Source organism: Ochotona princeps, chromosome 29 (genome assembly GCF_030435755.1).
Source record: "Ochotona princeps isolate mOchPri1 chromosome 29, mOchPri1.hap1, whole genome shotgun sequence".
Taxonomy (NCBI): Eukaryota; Metazoa; Chordata; class Mammalia; order Lagomorpha; family Ochotonidae; genus Ochotona; species Ochotona princeps.
The window spans coordinates 2,511,039-2,531,095 of record NC_080860.1 but is presented as its reverse complement, the minus strand read 5'-3'; the positions used below and the strand labels follow the sequence as shown (position 1 = coordinate 2,531,095).

Here is a 20,057-nt window from a genome sequence, read left to right as displayed (position 1 = left end):
GGCGGCTGGCGAAGCGACGCGGGGTCCCCGAGCGCGCCAACGCGGTCCCCGCCGGAGCCTCGGCCGTCCCCGAGCGCGGTCTTCTTCCCCGGGCGCGGCGATCCCGCACTGCCGGCAGAGCATGGGTGCGCGCGCCTCGGCCGGGCCCGGGGCCCGAGCCGGGCTCTTGCTCCTGCTGCTGCTGCTGCTGCTCGGGCTGCTGGCGCCGGGCGCGCAGGGGGCGCGGGGCCGCGGCGGCGCCGACAAGAACAGCTACCGCCGCACGGTCAACACCTTCTCGCAGAGCGTCAGCAGCCTGTTCGGCGAGGACAACGTGCGCGCCGCGCAGAAGGTGGGCGCTGCGCCCGCGGTCACCTTGCCCGGGGCCGTCGCGCACCTGGCGACCGGGGCCGGCTCGGGCCGCGCGCGGCCTCTGGAGCGGGCGGCCTGGCGGGTGCGCGCGGAGCGAGGGACCCGGTTCCGGGTGGGGAGGAGTGGGAGGCCCGGCCTGCGGGTTCCCCCTTCCCCCCGAGGGCCCAGCACGTGCCGGAACGCGGGGTGCCGGTGTCCGGCTTCTCCTTGGACCTTGGTCCCGAGAGCGGCCCGGCGGGGCCTCTGCCCGCCGCGCTGACGCCACCGGCGTTGCGCTTCATTCATTCGCGGCGTTTGAATGGGCCTCACTGTGAGGCCGGCGCGCCCGGGCCGCACACCGCGTCCCCACGCGGCCGCGCTCCTCGGCGGCCCCGGTTCCTTCCGGCCTCCGAGGGTTCCCCTTCCCCCCCATCCCCGCAGACACGATGGGGGTGGCTCCGGCTGGTTTTACTCTCGGACAGAGAAGGAGCCGTGCGCGCCTATCTAGGGCTGTGCCTGGGGCTTCTTCTTCTCCTTCTTTTTAAGATTTATTTTTATTGGAAAGGCAGATATATAGAGAGGAGGAGAGACAGAGAAGATCTTCCACCGTCTGGTTCACTCCCCAAGTGGCCGCAAATGCCGGAGCTGAGCCAATCCGAAGCCAGGAGCCAGGAGCTTCTTCCGGGTCTCCCACGCGGGGGCAGGGTCCCAAGGCTTTGGGCCGTCCTCGACTGCTTTCCCAGGCCATAGGCAGGAAGCTGGATGGGAACCTGGGTTCCCGGGATTAGAAAGCTCACCCATATTGGATTCTGGCACGTGCAAGGTAATAACTTTAGCTGTTAGGTCGCCTCACCGTGCCCCTTGCCTGGGCTTCTAATTGGAGTTGTCACGGACCCTTTGGGGGCCCCCTGAAAATGGTTTTTGGACTGCAGGAGGGGCACATGGAGCCTGAAAAAGGGGAAGTTGACAGGGCCGTTTGGCTATGGGGATGCGGTTTGCCTGTCCTTCTTCCTGGGGTTTTGAAGTTGGAGGCTCTACCAACTTCTTTGGACCTCAGTTTCACGGTCTTTTAAATGGGGTAAGCCTTTGTGGCTCCACTAAGAGGTTGCAGTTAAGCAGTGGTGGGTATCTTCCTGGATCCCTCCACAGCCAGTTAGTGGGAGCTGTTACTTGGGGCCAGACCAGACTTGCTAAAGACCTTTTGGGGCTAAAAGGAGGTCATCAGGAGATGGCTAGGTGATGGCTGGGACTGGAACCTGGTAATGACCTCTGGCTAAGACACGAGGTGGGGTACCTGGACCTGGTGTCTGGCTCTAGCTGCCCCAGGCTCCTGACAGGTGCCGAGTCCCTGCTCCCCACCCCAGACCCAGCTTGAGTCCTTAGCCTTTGCTGTTTGGGTATTTGAGGGAATGAGCCGGGTGAGACCTCCTTCTCTGCTTGAAATAAACAAAACGTATTTTTAAATTATGACTATTGTTTGAAAGGGGGAGACAGAAAGCTCCTGTTACTTCCCTCTCCAAAGGTGTTGACCAGTCAGTGTTGGGCCAGACCATTGCCAGGCACCCAGACTCCATCTTGGGCCATCGTGTGCCATTGCCTGAGGGGCACATTAGCGGGAAGCTGGATTGGAAGTGTGGGCCTCCCTGACTTGAACTAGTGCTGCCGTGTGGGGTGTGGGCATCCCACAGGTGGGCTTAGCCTGTGGCTCCACAGTCAGTCTTGGTGGCTGCAGGAGGAGGCAGGTTAGCCTGTGAATAATATCCCTTGTCGGCCCAGTGGAGGCAGAGAGCTGCTTGGCCCCAGCCAGGGACGGGGATGAGCGAGGCCGAACACCCGGGACATCTTGGTACCCAGAGGTAGCGCTGAGGCCTGCTGTGCCAGGTGGCCTGTGAGCAAAGGGACGCTGCTCACGCTGCACTCTGTCTTGCCTGGCCCGTTGAAAGGCAGAAATTGTTTGTCTTAGAGCGAAAAGAGAGACTGGGAGAGCGAGGGGTCTTCTGTCTGCTGGTTCATTCCCCGAATGGCCACAACAGCTCGGCTGGACCAGGCTGGAGCCAGGAGCTGGGTGTGCTGTGTGGTTTTTGTGGGCCCAGGCAGTTCCCCAGGTGCGTCAGCGGGATGCTGGATCACAAGTGGCCCAGCCGGGTCTTGAACTGGTGCCCACGTGGGACGAAGGTGTTGTAGGATGTTACGATGCAGAACATGGCAGCAAGCTCCTCTCCTGTCTCACACAAAAGAAGGATTTTCATGCAGACAATTCTAGCTTGCAAAGCAGGATTTATTTAGGAAAAACGGGAGAAAGGGCTCCTGCCATGGTGGCAGCAGGGGTCTTCGCGTGTCCTGAGGAAGGCTCCAGACTTCTTGCCACATTTGCATGAGGAGGGAAGCAAGAAACCCAGTTAATGGTGGAGATGGTGTGTTTTGTGCACCGTCCCAGGGAAGTTACTCAAAGGACAGAATCGTTCCCAATGGCATCTGGTTTCTGATCAAACCTCAGGAGCCTGGGACTGGTTAGCTTCCTCTCGCATTCATGATAAGCTGTATACTCAGCCACCATCTGTGACAGTGGCCAGAGGTGAGGTCAGCTGGGTCACTTGTAGATGGTGAATTGATGTTACTTGGGCTGCTGTGTCCTTTGGGGCAGGAGGGTGTCCTTGGGAGAAAGGTGCTCTGGGGAAATTAAGACATGGGGGAGAAAATACAATTTTATATTTAAAAAAATAACTTGGGGACCAGAAAAACCCTAAGTGCCCACTCTCCACTCTAACTCCTCAGTGTGGGTGGTAGCAGCTTTATCTGCGTGGCACAGTGCTGCCCCGAGATGTGCCTTCTCTGTGCAGGGTACACACCAGGATCCCACTGTCTGCTGGCAGCGCCGTGGGGGTCTGCCGAGTACACTGCCGTGGGGGGATGCTTCCGTGGATCTGTGGAGGCAGAGGAGCCAAGCATCGGGGGCAGGGAAGGGCTGGGCCCGCAGTTCAGGGCATGGCCACACTGACCCCTGTGGCCTGTGCCTGCTGTGCCGAGCCTGCCTGCAGGTCACCACATTTTTATCCCGCACCCGCCAGGCAGGGGTCCTGGAGAAAACCGATGGGCGCTGTGGGGAAGGAGCTGGGTCCAGCTCAGACGCAGTAGCAGTGGCAGGGTGTATGTGGCCCATGTTTTTGCCACCCACCCGTTTTCGTGCCCGGGTTCCCCAGCAAAGCATCTGCAGCAAGGCCACCCTGACTGAGAGCAGCCCAGGCAAGCTGGGCCTGGGGGAGACTTTACTAATTTGAATTTAGGGAAAACTGAGCCTACCAGCCACAGAGCTCAGGTTTCCTTTCTTTTTTTTTTAAATGAGGTATCTTAGATTTATTCCAGTGGGGCAGGACTGGGGGGCGGGGTGTGGAGAGTAGCAGGGAAGAGGGCAAGGGGAAGGGAAGCCGGAAGGAGGAGAGAGAGAGAGAGACGCTCAGGTTTCCTAAGTAGAGCCAGACCTGCTTCATGGATTGAATGTGAAGTTTGAGGGTGCTTAAAGAGACACCCCATAGTGTAACCTAGGCTAGGCTGAGAGACCAGCTCCTATGCGTTCAGAGCCCTTGGTGCCAATGGAACTGGGCATGCATTGCAGTGCTGTTCCCCACAGGCTCGTGACCTGGGCCTGTGGCCCTGCTTCTGTCTCAGTGTGCACCAGCGAGCAGTGGGGGTTTGCTGCAATTGCTGAGCTGCTCAGCACCGGGCCCTGAATGCTCAGAGGCCAACAGGAGCGTTGATACACAGTGCGGGTTGTGTTCACTCCTTTGCAGTTACAAGCACCTGTTACAGGAGTGTTTGTTGGGCACCTGTCCAGGTAGCCGCAGAATACAGATGACCCAAAGGGTGGGTTGGTCTATGAACGTGAATCAGCCGTGGAAAAGGAGGGACGGCTTGACGCAGTGGTAAAGTCCTAGCCTTGCATGCGTTGGGATCCCATGAGCATGCTGGTTCGTATCCCAGCTACTCTACTTCCCATTAAGCTCCCTGCTTTGTGGCCTGGGAAAGCAGTGGAGGACGGCCCAAAGCCTTGGGACCCTGCACCTGCATGGGAGACCTGGAAGAAGCTCTAGGCTCCTGGCTTCAGATCAGCTCACCTCTGGCTGTTGCGGCCACTTGGGGACTGATCTAGTGGGTAGAAGATCTTTCTGTCTCTTCTTCTCTCTGTAAATCTGATTTCCCAAGAAAAATAAATAAATCTTAAAAAAGAGAAGAAGGAGGGGCAAACCTTGCAAAAGCGCCAGCCATGTAGCCCATGAGTCCGTGTGTATGAAGTACCTAGAATGGGAAAAGCCAGCAGGGCGGAGAGCAGAGGGTGATGTCAGCGATAGGCTCTGTCTGTCCTTGGCTGATCCGGGGTGAGGAGGAGGAGTGCACCATGCTGTGCCAAACAGTGATGCTACAACCCGTGGGCTCCAGGGTGGCCCACATGGTCCGTTGTGTGGGTTTTTCCAGTGGTGTGCCAGCTGGGCCGGGTGATCCCTCCCAGAGAAGTACCGCCATGGCGGGGTGGTAGGCAGGCACAGGGATGTTGAGTTGGGAATGCGTAAAGCAGGATTGTGGGCTAGGGAGAGGTGTGGCTCTTTGCACCCCGTGTTGCCAATGAGGAAATTGAGGCATAAACCGAGAGAGTTCCTCGTTCCACGGTTCCAGAGAGCTGCCCACATGTGTGCTTAAGGCGCTTGCAGCCTAGTGTTCCTGGATGGAGGAGGCCAGGGAGCCACCAGGGAAGAGCAAAGGTCAGCAGGGCTGGTGTGTGGCTGGGCAGGCGGGCAGCGGTGTGCCCAGTGGAGGCAGTGCCCCTGGTGGGTACATTGGGGCAAGGTTCACAGGTCTTTTGTTGCTCCAAGTGGGATTGCAGTGGGGCTCTTTTAGGGATAAAACTGTGCTTTTTGCTTCTTTGAAAGAGAAAGATCTTGCGCTGGTGCAGCCAGATGGCAGTGACAGCCAGGACTGTGCCTGGCTGGAGCCCCGGGCATGGCTGGGGCCCAAACACGTGGGTCATCTTCTGTGGCCTTCCCACACGTGTCAGCTGGGAGCAGAGTCCCTGACACAGGAGGTGACACTCGAAGTAGCGCTCTGATACGGGGCACAGACAGACGTCACAGTGGTGACTTTGCCTGTACCCCAGTGCCAGCTTCCGTTTTCGGTTGGTGTGGTCTCCTGCGTGTGTGCCTACCTACAGAGTAATGTATTGTCACGCACAGAGCACGCTGGTGACCAGCAGGCCATCTGGAGAGGGCCCTGGCCTGCAGAGGTCGCTTCCTGCTGTGGGGGCCGGCGCTCCCTGACACCTGCAGCCAGCAGTGTGCTTTTGGTTGCTTGTGTCCAGCTCTGAGTGGCATCCCGGGCTTGAGGTCTAAACAGATGTGAGGTGCAGGCCCCCTTCTGCCACCTTCCCGGGCAGAGCAGGAAGCTGGAGCGGAGGCAGAACAGCGGCACAGGAACCACTGAGGAAGTGTTTGGAGCAGGTCACGCCGCCCCTTTGGTACTCGGCTTCACGCACCCGCAGAGCTGCACATGTCTCCACACACATGTATTCCCCCTCGGAGACACAGCCCTGCGTGCCCGACATTTCTTCTCCCTGTTCACTGTGGAAATCTGCACGTAGCACGGAGGAGAAAGGCCAGGGCAAGCCGAAGCCTGTCCGCTGGACTCACCAGTTCTTGCTTCTGTTGCGTGTTTTCTGTACAGACCTGCTGCGCGTGTCCTGCTTTTGGCTGACCCGTGCGGCGGGAGCAGTGCGTGCCAGTCCTTCCCTGCAGAGCTGCTCTCGGTGCCGTTGTTCAGGTTCCGTTACGGCGGGAAACTCCCGAGTGGGGGTGGGTTGCTGCTGCATTTCTGCTCTCTAGTCCGTTAGAGCTCCTGGACTTTTTTTTTTTGAGGGGACGGTGAAGAGGTAATCTTTATGGGATTAATAGAGTTCTTTTCTTTATTGTATTTGAAAGTTAGAGCAGTAAAGACTGATGGACCTGCTGTTTTCCTCTGCAAATGCAACAGCCAGGGCTGGGCCAGGCCAAAGCCACGAGGCCAGAACTGCGGCAGCGACTCCCTCGTGGGTGGCAGGGAGCTGGACAGGAACCGGGGTGGCCAGGCCAGGAGCCGTGCGGCTCCTTAGCTGCTGTGCCTCGTGTCTGCCCCTGACATTGACAGCCCTGAGATGACAGGCCCAGTCTCTCGTTTCTGGGGTGGGTGCCGTGGACAGCCTTCCAAAGCTGTCACTCAGATCCCATGCAGGTCGCTCGTCAGGACCTGCGTGGTGGTGTTTAGGGTGCTCAGTGCCGCTCAAGCGTCACTCCAGTCAGCTGTGGCACATTGCTGCTGCCCTGAAGAGGGACTCGGTTCCAGTTACTGGTCATTCCGCCCCAGCCCTGCACAGGGCCATTTGTGTCTTGTCCCTGCATTACCTGCGTGGATGTATCCTGTAAGTGGAGGATGCGTACTCCTTTCTGACTGTTAACTGTGTGTGCCATTTTCCATTGGTCCACGTCGCAGCGTGTATCAGAACCTTATTTCTACGGCTTGTAGAAAATGCTTCATGTTGATTTGACGGAGAGGCCTGGTCACTCCCGAGATGACCACAGTCGCTTAGGTTAGGCTGGGAACTCAACCCAGGGCACCCATGGAGGCAGCCTGGGCTTGGCCAGCTGAACCTGCACCTGCTGCCTCCTGGGGTGCGCACGGGTAGGTGTGGGATGTGGGATCCCAGCTGCTGGGCGCCTGTCTTGTTTGCACTGGCCATCTGTTGCAGTCGGTGCTACGGTGGGTGCTGGGAGCTGATTCTTGTGTTCTAGTACTGTGGGGGCTGTAGCTGGCAGAGTGGTTGTTTCTGTTGACTGTTCCCCGCCCTGGTCTCCACAGCAACGGCCATTTCATCGTCCCCCTGAACCTCACAAGGTTCTGGTACCTCCAGTCCTCCCCTAGCACTTGTCACGGTCGGCCTTCTTATCGTCCCTCCTTGAACGCCGGCAGTGTCTAGGCCTGGGCCAGGAACAGGCTGAGCGCCTGAGCCTGCTTCTGCAACTTCCGTGCTTGGGCTGTCATCTGCTTCTGGGCGCACATTAGCAGAAGTGGCGTAGCCAGGACAGGAACTAGAGCTATAGTGTGGGACGTGGCATTCCCAAGTGGCAGCCTAACCTTCCGTGCCACCTGGCCTGGTCATAAGCTTTTCTTAGAACACTTTTAGGTTGGCAGAAAGGTTATGAAGATAGTATGGAGAACTCCCACATTGTCTATACCCTGTTTCCCTGGTTGTTAACATCTTAAATTCACGTATCCTTTGCGATAATTTGCCCGTATGTGTTTCAGACTTATTTATTTGAAAGGCACAGTTAGAGGGCTCTTCTTGGACTTGGCCACACTGAAGCCAGCAGCCCAGACCTCCCTCTGGGTCTCCCATGTGAGCAGCAGGGACGCAGGTAGAACTGCTGCCTGCTGCCTGTCAGGGTCTGTGTTGGCAGGGAGCTGGAGTCAGAATGCAGAAATAGGGGCTCACCCCAAGCGCTCCAACCTGGGATGGGCCAAACCCTGGCCGCTCTGTGTGGACTACAGTCCGTGCTTGGTGGAGATCCTCCTGCTTTGCCCCGATAGCATTTTCTGTTCTCACCAGGCTGTCGACGTCATGTCTCGGCGGCTCCTTGACTCTTCTCGGCTGTCGCGGTTCCTCACACTCCATCTTTTGGTGACCTTGGCTGCCTCCGGGGGCAGAGGCTTTGCCCAGGGATGTGTGTGGGAGGAAGAGCTTGGGGCAGGCACCATTCTCATTGCAGGACTAAAGACAGAGTTAGAGAGAGAGATCTATCTTCCATTCTGTTGGTTCACTCCTCAGGTGCCTGTAATGGCCAGAGCTGAAGTTCAAGGCAGGAGCCAGGAACTCCATCCTGGTCCCCTACGTGGACACAAGGACACAAGCCCTTGGGTTATGCTTCTCTGCTTTCCCAGGTGCGTTAGCATGGAACAGGATTGGAAGCAGAGCAGCCAGGACTCGAACCCATACCGTCAAGGGTTGCTGGTGGTGCAACTGGTGGTTTTTCCTGCTTTCCCAGAGCGCCCGCTCCCACCTTCTGTCAGGCGCCCCGTCGTGGGTAGTGGGCCAGTGGCCAGCTCACGATCCCCTGGAGCCTGGTCTGGGCCAGATGTTCCCGGCCAACCTCCGTTGCACCGCTTCCAGACCCCGAGCTGTGCGTCCACAGAGCCGCTCAGGCTGGGGGCTTCAACATGGACACCCGGAACGTGTGTTCTCAGGTGGTGGGGTCCAGGGCGAGATGCCGGCAGGGCTGGTACCCGAGGCCTCTGCTTGGTTTCCAAGGCCACACCCCCTCCCTTGTCCTCATGGGTACCCCTGATCAGGGCCTCATCCACCCGACAGCCCTGGCGGGGGCCTCCTCAACTGCCAATCTAGGCACATGTGTTCCCCCCAGGGCTCCCGTGTCCACAGGAAGGTGCAGATTTGGGACCTTGTCTTCCCACAGGAGAGGGCGGTCCTTTCCACCCTGGGAGAGAGCCTCTACCCCAGACCTGCTGCCAGCTGCACTGGTTTCTCAGGTACAACAGGCTTCAGCACCTGCTAGCAGGCTTGAGTTACAGGGGAGGTGACCACGCTGCCACCCGTGGGTCACTGAGCAGTTGGCTGTGGGCTGGACCCTTGTTGAGGTCTGCACAGGCTCTGGCCTGTTTTCCCCCTTAGAAAGCTGGGCCCAGCAGGACCAGCAGCGAGAGGAATGGAGTCGTGTCCTTCCCCCGTGCCCCTCCCTCAGGCAGCTGTTGCCATGGAGACATCGCTGGCCGTTCCTGGAGAAGCCTTCATTGGTCCTCCGTTTGGACAAGTGGTAGGCACGGCTGTGGTGTCCCAGTTGCCTGTCCCGCAGGGGATCCACAAGATCCATCGCTTGGCGACACCCTGGACGGAAGTGCCAATGGGTCTTGCAGCCTGGGCGAGCCCTGAAGTCAGCAGGGCCACTGCCGTGAGCTCTCCCGAGCATGGGAGCGGCTGTCTGGCCAAGGGCGAGGTGTGGCCTTGCAAGCTTGGCCCCAACTTGTACTCCTCAAGGAAATGGGTGATGAGTGACTCCCCTGTCAGTTCAGCTCTGCGCCTTACTTGTTAGCTGTGGGCCCACAGAGCTCAATCATAGTTAATATCTACAGAGGCAAAGTGGGGAGTCTAGGATGGGTTGATTATTATCTTCTATTTTCTGGGTCACTCCTCAAATTGCTACAGTGGTTGGTACTGGGCGAGGCCAAAGCTAGGAGCTGGGACTCCATGTTCCTGCCACGTGGATGGCAGGAACCCAGGTACTTGGCCGTCCTCTGCTGCCTTCCCAGGCACGTTAGCAGGAAGCTGGGTTAGAAGCTGAGAGCTGGGACTGGAGCTGGCAGTCTGATGTGGGAGGCAGGGGTCACAGGTGGGCGGCCCAGTCCTCTGCCCCACAGTGCCCACCTGCAGAGCTGGGCAGTCAGCAGCAAGCCAGCTCAGAGGTGGTCAGCTCTGCTGGTTGCCGATTGGACCCCCGTGTCCCCCGTCCTGGTGAGGGGATGTTGTCCCGGGCAGACACACTTGGGGGCACATGAGCCGATGGTGCTGGCAGCGCCCACCGGCACAGGTTGGGAAGAGCCTGGGTTTCCGTCTGTGCAGGTCAGATAGCTGCAGGCATGCACAGTGGGCGTCTGCAGAGTGAGGTTGAGTGCCCACTGAGAGATGGGATGGAAGCTTCCAGATTTAAGCAGTGATGTTGTCAGTGGAAAGATGTGTCTGCGATCCTATTGCTGAGCTGCTGCGTCGGGAAGCTCCAGAAGACTGGCGGGGGACGGGCAGGGTGACCCTTTTTAGAAAATATTTATAAAGTCTCAGGATTTGCAAGTCAGAGTTACAAAGAGAGAGGGAAGGACGGAGAGAAAGAGAGGTTCTCCGTCTGCTGGGTCACTCTGCAGATGGCCGCGCTGCCTGAGCCTAGAGCAGGCCAGAGCTGGGAGCTAGGAGCTGCTCCTGGGTCTCCCATGCAGGTGTAGGGGCCCAGGCCCTCGGGCCGTGCTCTGCTGCTTTCCCAGGTGTATGAGTCGGGAGCTGGCTCAGAAGTGGAGCAGCTGGGACTGGCACCAAGGTGGTGACTTAGCCCTCATGGTCCTTTTCTTGTCCCTGCAGTTCCTGGCCAGGCTGACGGAGAGGTTTGTCCTGGGGGTAGACATGTTCGTGGAGACATTGTGGAAGATGTGGACAGAGCTGCTGGATGTCCTTGGACTTGACGGTAGGTGCCATGCTTCCCCAGGGTCCGGGCCATCCTGTGCACCTGCGCTCCAGGAGTGCCTTCCTGCCTCCACCCCAGGTCCGAGTTGCCGTTTGTGTTGCCGGGAAGTCTGTAGGGACCTATGTCTGGGCCTGGTGAGTCACCAGAGGGACCAGGCAGACAGCCATGCTCATGGCTGTGTTGACCCCGAGGACACACTGCCCAGAGCATGAGCTGGGAGACTGTGGGGGCCAGGTTCAGCCTTCTGGAATCTCCTCATGGGGTCACGCGGGATGTATGGAATTCCTCCAGCCATGAGCTGTGACGACCCGCGTGGACTTTGCTCTGCTGGGGCGCTCAGCTCTTGGGGTTCCTGCTGAGGCTGGTCGTATGGGCGCCCAATGCCCATGGCTTCCCCACACCCCAAGGAGGGCAGGAGCTGGCGGCAGTGTCTGCTGTGTGCACATCTTGGGCAATTTGTACCCTTGCCTGGCCTGGGGCCTGGCACACGGGGGCCCTCTGCCAGGCCAGAGCCAGTCACAGGGTGGAGTGAGACCCTCGGAAGGGGTACCGCGTCTGTGGGCCGAGTGTAGACGTGGCTGTGCTGAGAACAGGGCCAAGTGCTCTGAGACCGTTGTCCTTGGTCCTTCTGCAAGGTAAGACATTCAGACCAAGGACACAGCGCAGCAGGGAGAAGACGGTTTTGTGCAGAGAGGGCCAGAGGCTGCACTGAGGCAGGCCTGGGGCACCCGGGGAGGTGGTGGGACCCTTCGCCCTGCAGCCTGCTGAGGCAGCCGGGCCCACCCCACTGTGACCCCAGCCTCCGGCCCCCAGAGGTGGAGGAAAGGTGTGGTGTTGCTTAAGACAGTCACACATGCCCCTGTAAGGCCTGGACACCCCACTCTACGGATGGCCTTGAGGCTGAGCCGTGAGGGTGGCGTGTCCCTGCTGCTGTTGCCCCACTCGGGGGCCCATTTCCTGCCTTCCTGCCTCGTTCCATTGGGTTCAGCTGCTGAGAGGCCCCACTGACTCAGGACACCTCCCTGCGCGGGCAGAGCATCGAGGCGGCCATGTGGCCCCTTGGGGGGATGCTGTGCAGCCCGCAGCACCCTGGGGCTGTTCCTGGCGCCTCATGGGGCATGGCTGAGTCAACACATAGCCCAAGTGCAGCAACCGCATGCAATCTGGGTCCATGCTGGCCCAGGGCCTTCCACTTCTGTCACCAGTGAACCGCGCAGCAGCAGATCTTATGGGAAGAAGCTGCCTGTGGCCTGGCACGAGACACACGGTGTGGGGGGAGCCTCCCAAGCTTTTTTTTTTTTTTTAAGATTTGTTTCTTTTTATTGAAAAGGCAAATATACAGAGAGAAAGACCTTCCATTCGCTGCTTCGCTCCCCAAGTGGTCGCAATGGCCGGAGCTAAGCTGACTTGAAGTCATGAGCCAAGAACCCTTCCCAGGGTGAAGCGAGCTCGGCTTCCGTGTCGTTTTTCCCACTACGTGTGATGCACAAGTTCAAAGCATTCCTAGGTCTGGGGGTTTGTGTTTTAGCAGGGAAATGTATCCCCAAAAGTTTGCAGGTGCTGGGGCCCAGGGCCTTGAGCCCACCTGTGCTGCTCTCCCAGGCCACGAGCAGTGCGCTGGATCAGGAGCAGAGCGGCCTGGCAGTGAACTGGTGCCCACGTGGGATGCAGAAGTTGAATCCTCTGTTAATCGATCGATTGCTGCCTGCCTGCTGTGCACGTGACCAGCCTCGCTCTGCTTCTCTCTTCTGTTCCACAGTCTCCAACATGTCCCAGTACTTCAGCCCGGCCTCAGTGGCCAACAGTCCCGCCCGTGCACTGCTGCTGGTGGGCGTGGTCCTGCTGGCCTACTGGTTCCTGTCGCTGATCCTGGGCTGCACCTTCAGCGTCCTGCACCTGCTGTTCGGCCGCTTCTTCTGGGTGGTGCGGGTCATCCTGTTCTCCATGTCGTGTGTGTACATCCTGCACAAATACGAGGGCGAGCCCGAGAACGCCGTCCTGCCGCTCTGCTTCGTCGTGGCCGTCTACTTCATGACCGGGCCCATGGGCTTCTACTGGCGCGGCAGCTCCGGCCCCAGCGTGCAGGAGAAGCTGGAACTCCTGGAGAACCAGGTCAGGATGCTCAACATTCGCCTCAGCAGGGTGCTGGAGAGCCTGGACCGCGCCAAGGACAAATGAAGGTCAGCCACCCCCCTGGGTGCTCTTTTACCAGCGCGGGCTCTCGGGAAACATGAAAAGAGGAAAAAAGAAAAATAGCAACAAACCCTAAACACTCTCAATAAACACTGGTGAATGTGAGCATGGCGCCTGGGGAGGGCGGCTGCAGCCGGCGGCAGCTCACGGGAGATGAAGGTGTCACCCGTGGAAGACTGCACCAAGTGTCACTAGTGGGGAAAATATTTTTTAATCAAAGGCGATCACCACATTAGCCGTACAGAAAGAAATTTATCTGTGCATAGAGCATAGTTACCTTTTTTTCGAGCATTTAAATACATCTTTTGTAAGGTTTTTTAAATAAAGGTGGACGAGTCAGGTTTTTAAGACTTCACGCTGAAGGAAAGAATATGCCTGTTTGGTATTTTGGAAACATTTCCATGTGTTTGTCTCTGCAGCTTAGGGACAGGCAGGCGAGGTTGGTGTGCATAGATACTTGTTCCAGAACGGAGCCTCGTTTTACAGGTTTGGGGCTGATGTTGACCTAATCAATGTTTCCTTTGCGGGTGAAATACTTCGGGAACCCAGGGGCCAGCAGCTTGCCATTCCCCCAAGACCTGAGAGTCTTTGTCCTGTGTCCTTTGGTATTTTTTAAGCTCAGCATTCTTGGGAGGAAACGCCAGGGGCTGGGAAGGTGCTGAGGGTCGCCCCAGCTCCTGTTTGCTGCCCTGCGTCTCGGGGCCTGCACAGAAAGCTGTACCCCAGGTGTGTTTGTTTCATTTCAGGTTTGGTCCAGTCAGGGCCTCAGAAGGAGGACCCACTGACACGAGCACCTGCATTCTTGCTGTTTTCAGAGTGGCCCGGGGGTGCTCAGCTGCCATGAGCAGTGCTGGGGACATCCCGCCATGGTGACGCATGTGGCGTGCTTTCCGTGTGAACCTGCTGTGTGCCCTTCCGTTAGATGGCCTCTGGGGATGGAGGACAGTAGCCGTGGGGGTTCCAGGCAAGAGAGCTTCCCAAGGCTCGGCTCCTTGCTGGTGGCAATGCGCCCTCACTGGGATCCCATTAGGAAAGGGAGGCGGTGTGTGCAAGCTGGCCTGGCACCTTCACCAGCACACCCTGGCAGCCCCCAGAGCCCTGCCTTTGGGTTTGCAGGAACCCCTGTCAGATCCTATAGAACCAGGACCTCACAGTCATCCAGGTACCAGTTTGAAGAAAACCGAGCGTCTGCCAGCTCTTGCATGTCTCTGAAGTTCCTGTTCCGGTGGCAAGCGCCTGGATGGAGCTGTGTGTCTTCATGGTGCCCGTTGCAGGGCCAGTCTCTCTGGCGTTCAGTTAGTTCCCTGATGAAAAGCATGCCTGTTAGGCATCGCTCACGTTGATCTCCATCCAGGATTCTGGCTTGTGTGTCACACGGACAGGGCCGTGTTAGCACAGGGGCGAGTGACATGGGCACATCCTCCCTGCCCTCCTTCCTCCTGCACATCTGGCTGTACCCCTAGGGGACCGAGACACCACTCTGTTCCCCTCTCCCCCGAGATGCACAGGGCACGGTGTCAGCAACCACCTGGTGGCCTGAGGAAGGGCCCGTGTCTGGGTGGCGGGTCGGGAGCACTGAGAACCGCGCCGAAGTCTGAGCTTGCCTTGGTCGACGGCTCGCTCTGCTCGTTCGCACTGCTCTTCCCGGCAGCACCCTCGATGCGTGGCTGACCGCTTTCAATGGCTTGTAGCGCCCAGGGTCCACTTCTGTTTGGGACAATGCTTGACCCCAAGGCGTTGGAGTTCTTTGTTTTCTTCCTCCATCCCGTGGACACTCTGCAGGGCCTTGGCCTTCCCCTGCCATCTCTCTCTGTCTTTTGTATGTAGAAAAAATGTATTTTTGTACCATTTCTCATATCTGTAAGAAGGACCTTTGTGATCCCTTCAGAGCTGGAGGGCCTGGCAGCACGGCACCTGGCGGAGTGTGATTCCGGAACATTTGGATGAAAACAATGTTGATCTGGTTTGAAATGTGTGTCATAGGGGCCCGGGGTTTGTGTGGCCAGACCCCTGCTCAGGGTGCGTGTGGCCCAGGGGACAGCATGGCCAAACCCCTGCTCAGTGTGCCTGTGGCCCAGGGGACAGCGTGGCCAGGCCTCTGCTCAGGGTGCCTGTGGCCCAGGGGACAGCGTGGCCAGGCCCCTGCTCAGGGTGCCTGTGGCCCAGGGGACAGCGTGGTCAGGCCCTTGCTCAGGGTGCTTGTGGCCCAGGGGACAGCGTGGCCAGGCCCCTGCTCAGGGTGCCTGTGGCCCAGAGGAGAGCGTGGCCAGGCCTCTGCTCAGGTGCCTGTGGCCCAGGGGACAGCGTGGCCAGGCCCCTGCTCAGGGTGCCTGTGGCCCAGAGGAGAACGTGGCCAGGCCTCTGCTCAGGGTGCCTGTGGCCCAGAGGAGAGCGTGGTCAGGCCCCTGCTCAGGGTGCCTGTGGCCCAGGGGACAGCGTGGCCAGGCCTCTGCTCAGGGTGCCTGTGGCCCAGGGGACAGCGTGGCCAGGCCTCTGCTCAGGGTGCCTGTGGCCCAGGGGACAGCGTGGCCAGGCCCCTGCTCAGGGTACCTGTGGTCTTGAGGGGTGCTGAGGGTTCTCTGCCTTCCCATGTGCCCTGGTAGGTCATACTGGGTGACTAAGACGCTGCCAAGAGGAATGCCCTGGGGAAGGCTTTTGCTGGGTTCCCCTGGGCACTGAGAAACACGGAGGCCACACAGGGCCACCGGCAGCTTGTTCCATGCTGGCAAAGGCAGGGCAGGGCAGCACGGTGGTAGGAAGTCCCAGGTCATGGTAACAGCGTGACCCTGCAGCCCGCCTGGACTGCCTTCAAGGGCTGGTGTAAACCCTTTCCTGCTGGGGTGAGCTGTCACTCAGTAAAGATGGACAGCTGTCCTGGGGTTGGTGCCAGTGCCCAGTGGGAATCCTGAATTGCTGCCTGTGCTACTCTTGGTGGCCAACACCTGCTGGGTACTCGCCAAAGGGTTTTGACCCAGCTGACTTCACCAGCTAGTCAGCTCTTACCCTCTGGCTGGGGGTCAGAGGGAAGCCTGAGGTTCCTCCCAGCCCTCATGAGTAAACCCATCCTTGCACAACACTAACATTTCTGGCGAAGTTTGAGCGATCCGACCTCCTGTGCGTCCTGCGTGAACAAAACTGAAGAACCATAGTGGCATCAGGACCCTCCTGGTTCGTGCTGGGCAGTCAGCTGGGGCAGAAACCCAGCTGTGCCCAGCACACCACTCTCCTGGTTCCTCCTGGCTGGGTCATTGGAACCAGGACCTGTGTCAGCACCAGCTTTTCTCTTGTGGCACAAAAAGCCAACCGTCATCTATGGTGTTGGCTGAAAACCTGTGGCAGCTAAGGATGTTGTTGGCCGCTGTTCCTGGGCTCGGGTCCAAAGGCTGTTGGTGTCAGTTTTAGCGTCCACATGTGTGTTCGGTCCCAGATCTCTTGGAACGGCTGTGGTGGTCAGCACACACTTCCAGCCCAACAGTTCCCTTTTTCTGAACTGGAAATAGTTATAATTGGGAAGGCAAATACCCATTAGCAGCAGCACATTCTTGGCTCAGTTGGTGTTGGGCTACGCCGACTGGTTACACATTTTCTATAGGATTGAATTGGATGCTGTCGCTGCATTTGATTTAAGCACAGTGGTGTGGGTGACAGTTCCATCTGGAAACTGCTTCTATAAGTACTTTCAACAGACATGAATGTATTGGGCTTATTATCTTTTTTTTTTTTTTTTTTTTCGGCAAAGCAGTATCTAATTCTTATTTATAAACCACTGGCTTTGGTGTTATGTAGAGGTATTTGTAGATCGATTTCAGAACAGAATTAAAATATTGTGAAAATTATAACTTAATAAATGTTTGTTGTAATTTGGTTGTGTGGACTTTAATGTTTTATTATGATGGCTTTCGTTAGTGGATGGAGACTAGATGGCATGGATTAAATAGATGATTCTGAGAACATGACAATAGTTTCCTCCCTGTGTGACCCTTAAATCTAACCCTCTGTTTGAGCCGAGCCTCGGTAGATCGTCCAATGATCATCCAGGGATTCCTTGAATCCCGGATGAGCTGCTGGAGGGAGGCATGCCGGCTTTAACTGGAGCTGGCCAGTCCGAGCTGGGTTTCACATAAGCAGCCCACGCTCTTTTTTTAAAAAAAAAAAAATTTATTTTTATTACAAAGTCAGATATACAGAGAGAGAGAGGAAGATCTTCCATCCGATGTTTCACTTCCCAAGTGAGCCACAACAGGCTGGTGCGCGCCAATCCGATGCCGGGAACCAGGAACCTCTTCCGGGTCTCCCACGCGGGTGCAGGGTCCCAAAGCCTTGGGCCGTCCTCGACTGCTTTCCCAGGCCACAAGCAGTGAGCTGGATGGGAAGTGGAGCTGCCGGGATTAGAACCGGCGCCCATATGGGATCCTGGTGCGTTCAAGGCGAGGACTTTAGCCACTAGGCCACGCTGCTGGGCCCAGCCCATGCTTTTTTTAGCAAAGTATACTGCAGTTTTGTTTTAAAGATTATTTATTTGAAAGAGAGAGAGATCTTCCATCTATTGCTTCGCTCTCCAAATGGCTGTAACAGCTAGGGATGGGCCAGGCTAAGGCAGTAGCATAGAACTCCATCCGCGTCTCCCCCAGGGGCGCAGGCCACCCTCAGCTGCCCTCACAGGTGGATTAGCAGGGAACTGGACTGGAAGTGGGGCAGCCAGTTGCAAACCCCCAGCACTCATTAGGGATGTCACAGTAGTGGTTTAGCATGCTGTGCCTCAACAGCGCCCCCAGGTGCTGCCTATGACAATCTCAAACTAAAGCTCATCGTGCTCTGCGTTTATTTGCTAAGTTGGATAACCCCATCAGGGTGGTGAGACTGGTACTCAGCCCTCCAGGGCACCTTGAACTTGGGGTGCCACAGGCTGTTTCCTTACAGAATGCTAGCAGCAAGGTTGACAGGAGTATAACCCCAGTAAACCAACTTGGGCCCTGAGCGCTGCCAACAGAATCCCATACCCATACACGGGGACGGGTGAGGCTGGCCCCCATGACATCGTGGGAAGGTCCTGGCACCCTCTGTCACTGGGAGAGTGGGCAGGTGACCCCTGGGGCCAGGCACGATGCAAGACAGCTCAGCCAGTAGTGAAAGCAGCAGCACGGGGTGTCCAGACAAATCTGAATGAGCAGGCGAGTAGCCCATCTGAGCCAAAGCCTGGGATTTAAAACAACTTTGCAAGAATATATTTTTTAAAAATGAAACCTAAATAAAGCAGGAGCAAGACCTTCCAGGACCCAGGAAATGCAGGGAGAACTACAGGGCTGTCGTGAGGGTGCCAGAGGCCTGACCTGGTGCCCCTGGCTCTGGGCCTCGCTGGCTGTCCCCAGCACTGCAGCCAGCGTGGGCTTTGCTGGATGACCAGGCCAGTGAGGAAGTGCCCTTTGTACCGCATGCATGCCCAGTGTGCCCTGTTCTGGTGGGCTTTCCCATCAGCTATGATGGGCCATGCAATGCTTCAAATGTCCCATGTGTCACCTTCCCTGTACTGTCACCGCTACATCGGGTCACCACCTTTGTGGCCGCTCCCTCTGGCTGGGTCAGGCTGAGGACAGCCCAAAGCCTTGGGACCCTGCACCTGTGTGGGAGACCCGAGGAGGTCCCTGGCTCCTGGCTTCAGATCAGCTCAGCCCCGGCTGTTGTGGCCACTTGGGGAGTGAGCCAGCAGATGGAAGATCTTTTCTCTCCTTCTCTCTGTAAATCTGTCTGCTTCCTTACCACAGGCAAGTTTGTGGTCTTGGACAGAAGTGGGTCATGTTGGTATTAGAAATTCTAGAATGTTCCAACTTCCTTAACAGTCAGCATTGACCATCTGCCTCCCTCCCCGTGGCCGGGAACGAGGACACAGACGCCCACAGCCTCATGCTGCTGGATTCCTTCATGCTTCTCGTGGCCATACTTGAATGTTGGTGTGCTCCTGACACCTCGGGCACAGGCACGTGCCCACCGCAGCCCAAGGAACCCGCACGCTGCCAGACCCGGCTCGAGAAACAGCTGCAAAGAAGTCGCCTCCTGGCATTTGAGAAGGCGTGACGTGGCCTAGGAAAAAGGAAGGCTACAGCCAACGCTGTCCCCTCGTCCTGTGTGTTCTGCCAGAGGATGCCACTGAGTGCCTGAAGCTGCCCTGTAGGGCGACCACCACCTCTAGGCGCCCTGCCACCTCTTCCCGAAGTTGCACCCGGGGTGCTCAGTGGCTTGCTTCAGCTTAGAAATGCTCCCAGCGGGCCCAGCAGCGTGGCCTAGCAGCTAAAGTCCTCGCCTTGAACGCACCAGGATCCCATATGGGTGCCGGTTCTAATCCCGGCAGTTCCACTTCCCATCCAGCTCACTGCTTGTGGCCTGGGAAAGCAGTCGAGGACGGCCCAAGGCTTTGGGACCCTGCACCCGCGTGGGAGACCCGGAAGAGGTTCCTGGTTCCTGGCATCGGATTGGCGCGCACCGGCCCGTTGTGGCTCACTTGGGGAGTGAAACATCGGATGGAAGATCTTCCTCTCTGTCTCTCCTCCTCTCTGTATATCTTAATTTCCAATAACAATAAAAATCTTAAAAAAAAAAAAAGAAAAAGAAATGCTCCCAGGGTGTTGCTCTAGGGGCAGTGAAGCCCTGGCCCCTGCCCGCAAATGCCCGGAGCCCTGTCCTGCAGAGTGGCATCGCGGTCACCATGTGCATCCCCTGTCCTGCTCCGTCCCTGGCATCTCATCTGGGCAGGTGGGCCCTGCACCGGGAGGCTCGTTGGTGGCCCCTGGGTTGGGGGTCGGGGAGGACACTGTGGTCCCTTCCAGGGCCCTCCTGTGTCGCTCGCCCCGCAGCCTGGCTGCTGGCACAGCCCGTGCCTCAGGACCCCCGAGCGGCAACCCCTGCTCTCCTGCGCCCAGCCCAAGAGCACCACCACTTGGTCGGTGGGCCTGCCGGCCTCCCTCCGCCGCCCCCGCGCGCCCAGTACGGCTGCTCCCACACGCCCAGACTTGGAGGAGGAATTTTCCAGCCTCCTCAGACGCCAATCCCCCGGTTGGCACCAGGCGCCCCAGAGCGTCGGGGTCCGGGACACGTTGGGTTGTCAAGGTGACGGCGTCCGGGGCCCTGAGGAGTGGGAAGGTGACCCCGCCCCGTCCGCCAGCTCCGATTGGGCACACCCTTTTCCGAATCCCTTTCCGGATTGGCTGGGAGGCGCGGCCCACGCACCGGAACGCCGTGCGATTGGTTGGCGCTCACGCCAGCTCTCCTTGCTGCCTTGGTCTA

At 58.0% G+C, this 20,057-nt stretch overlaps 1 protein-coding gene across 1 annotated transcript; it reads left to right on the top strand.

Annotated features, from left to right (window-relative positions):
- BRI3BP (BRI3 binding protein) lies at positions 1 to 12,833 on the top strand. Its single transcript, XM_058656640.1, has 3 exons — positions 1 to 331; positions 10,484 to 10,586; positions 12,346 to 12,833. Exons 1-3 carry the CDS (start codon positions 122 to 124, stop codon positions 12,762 to 12,764), a joined length of 732 nt encoding a protein of 243 aa, XP_058512623.1. The 5' UTR covers positions 1 to 121; the 3' UTR covers positions 12,765 to 12,833.
- The last annotated feature ends 7,224 nt before the right edge of the window (positions 12,834 to 20,057 follow it).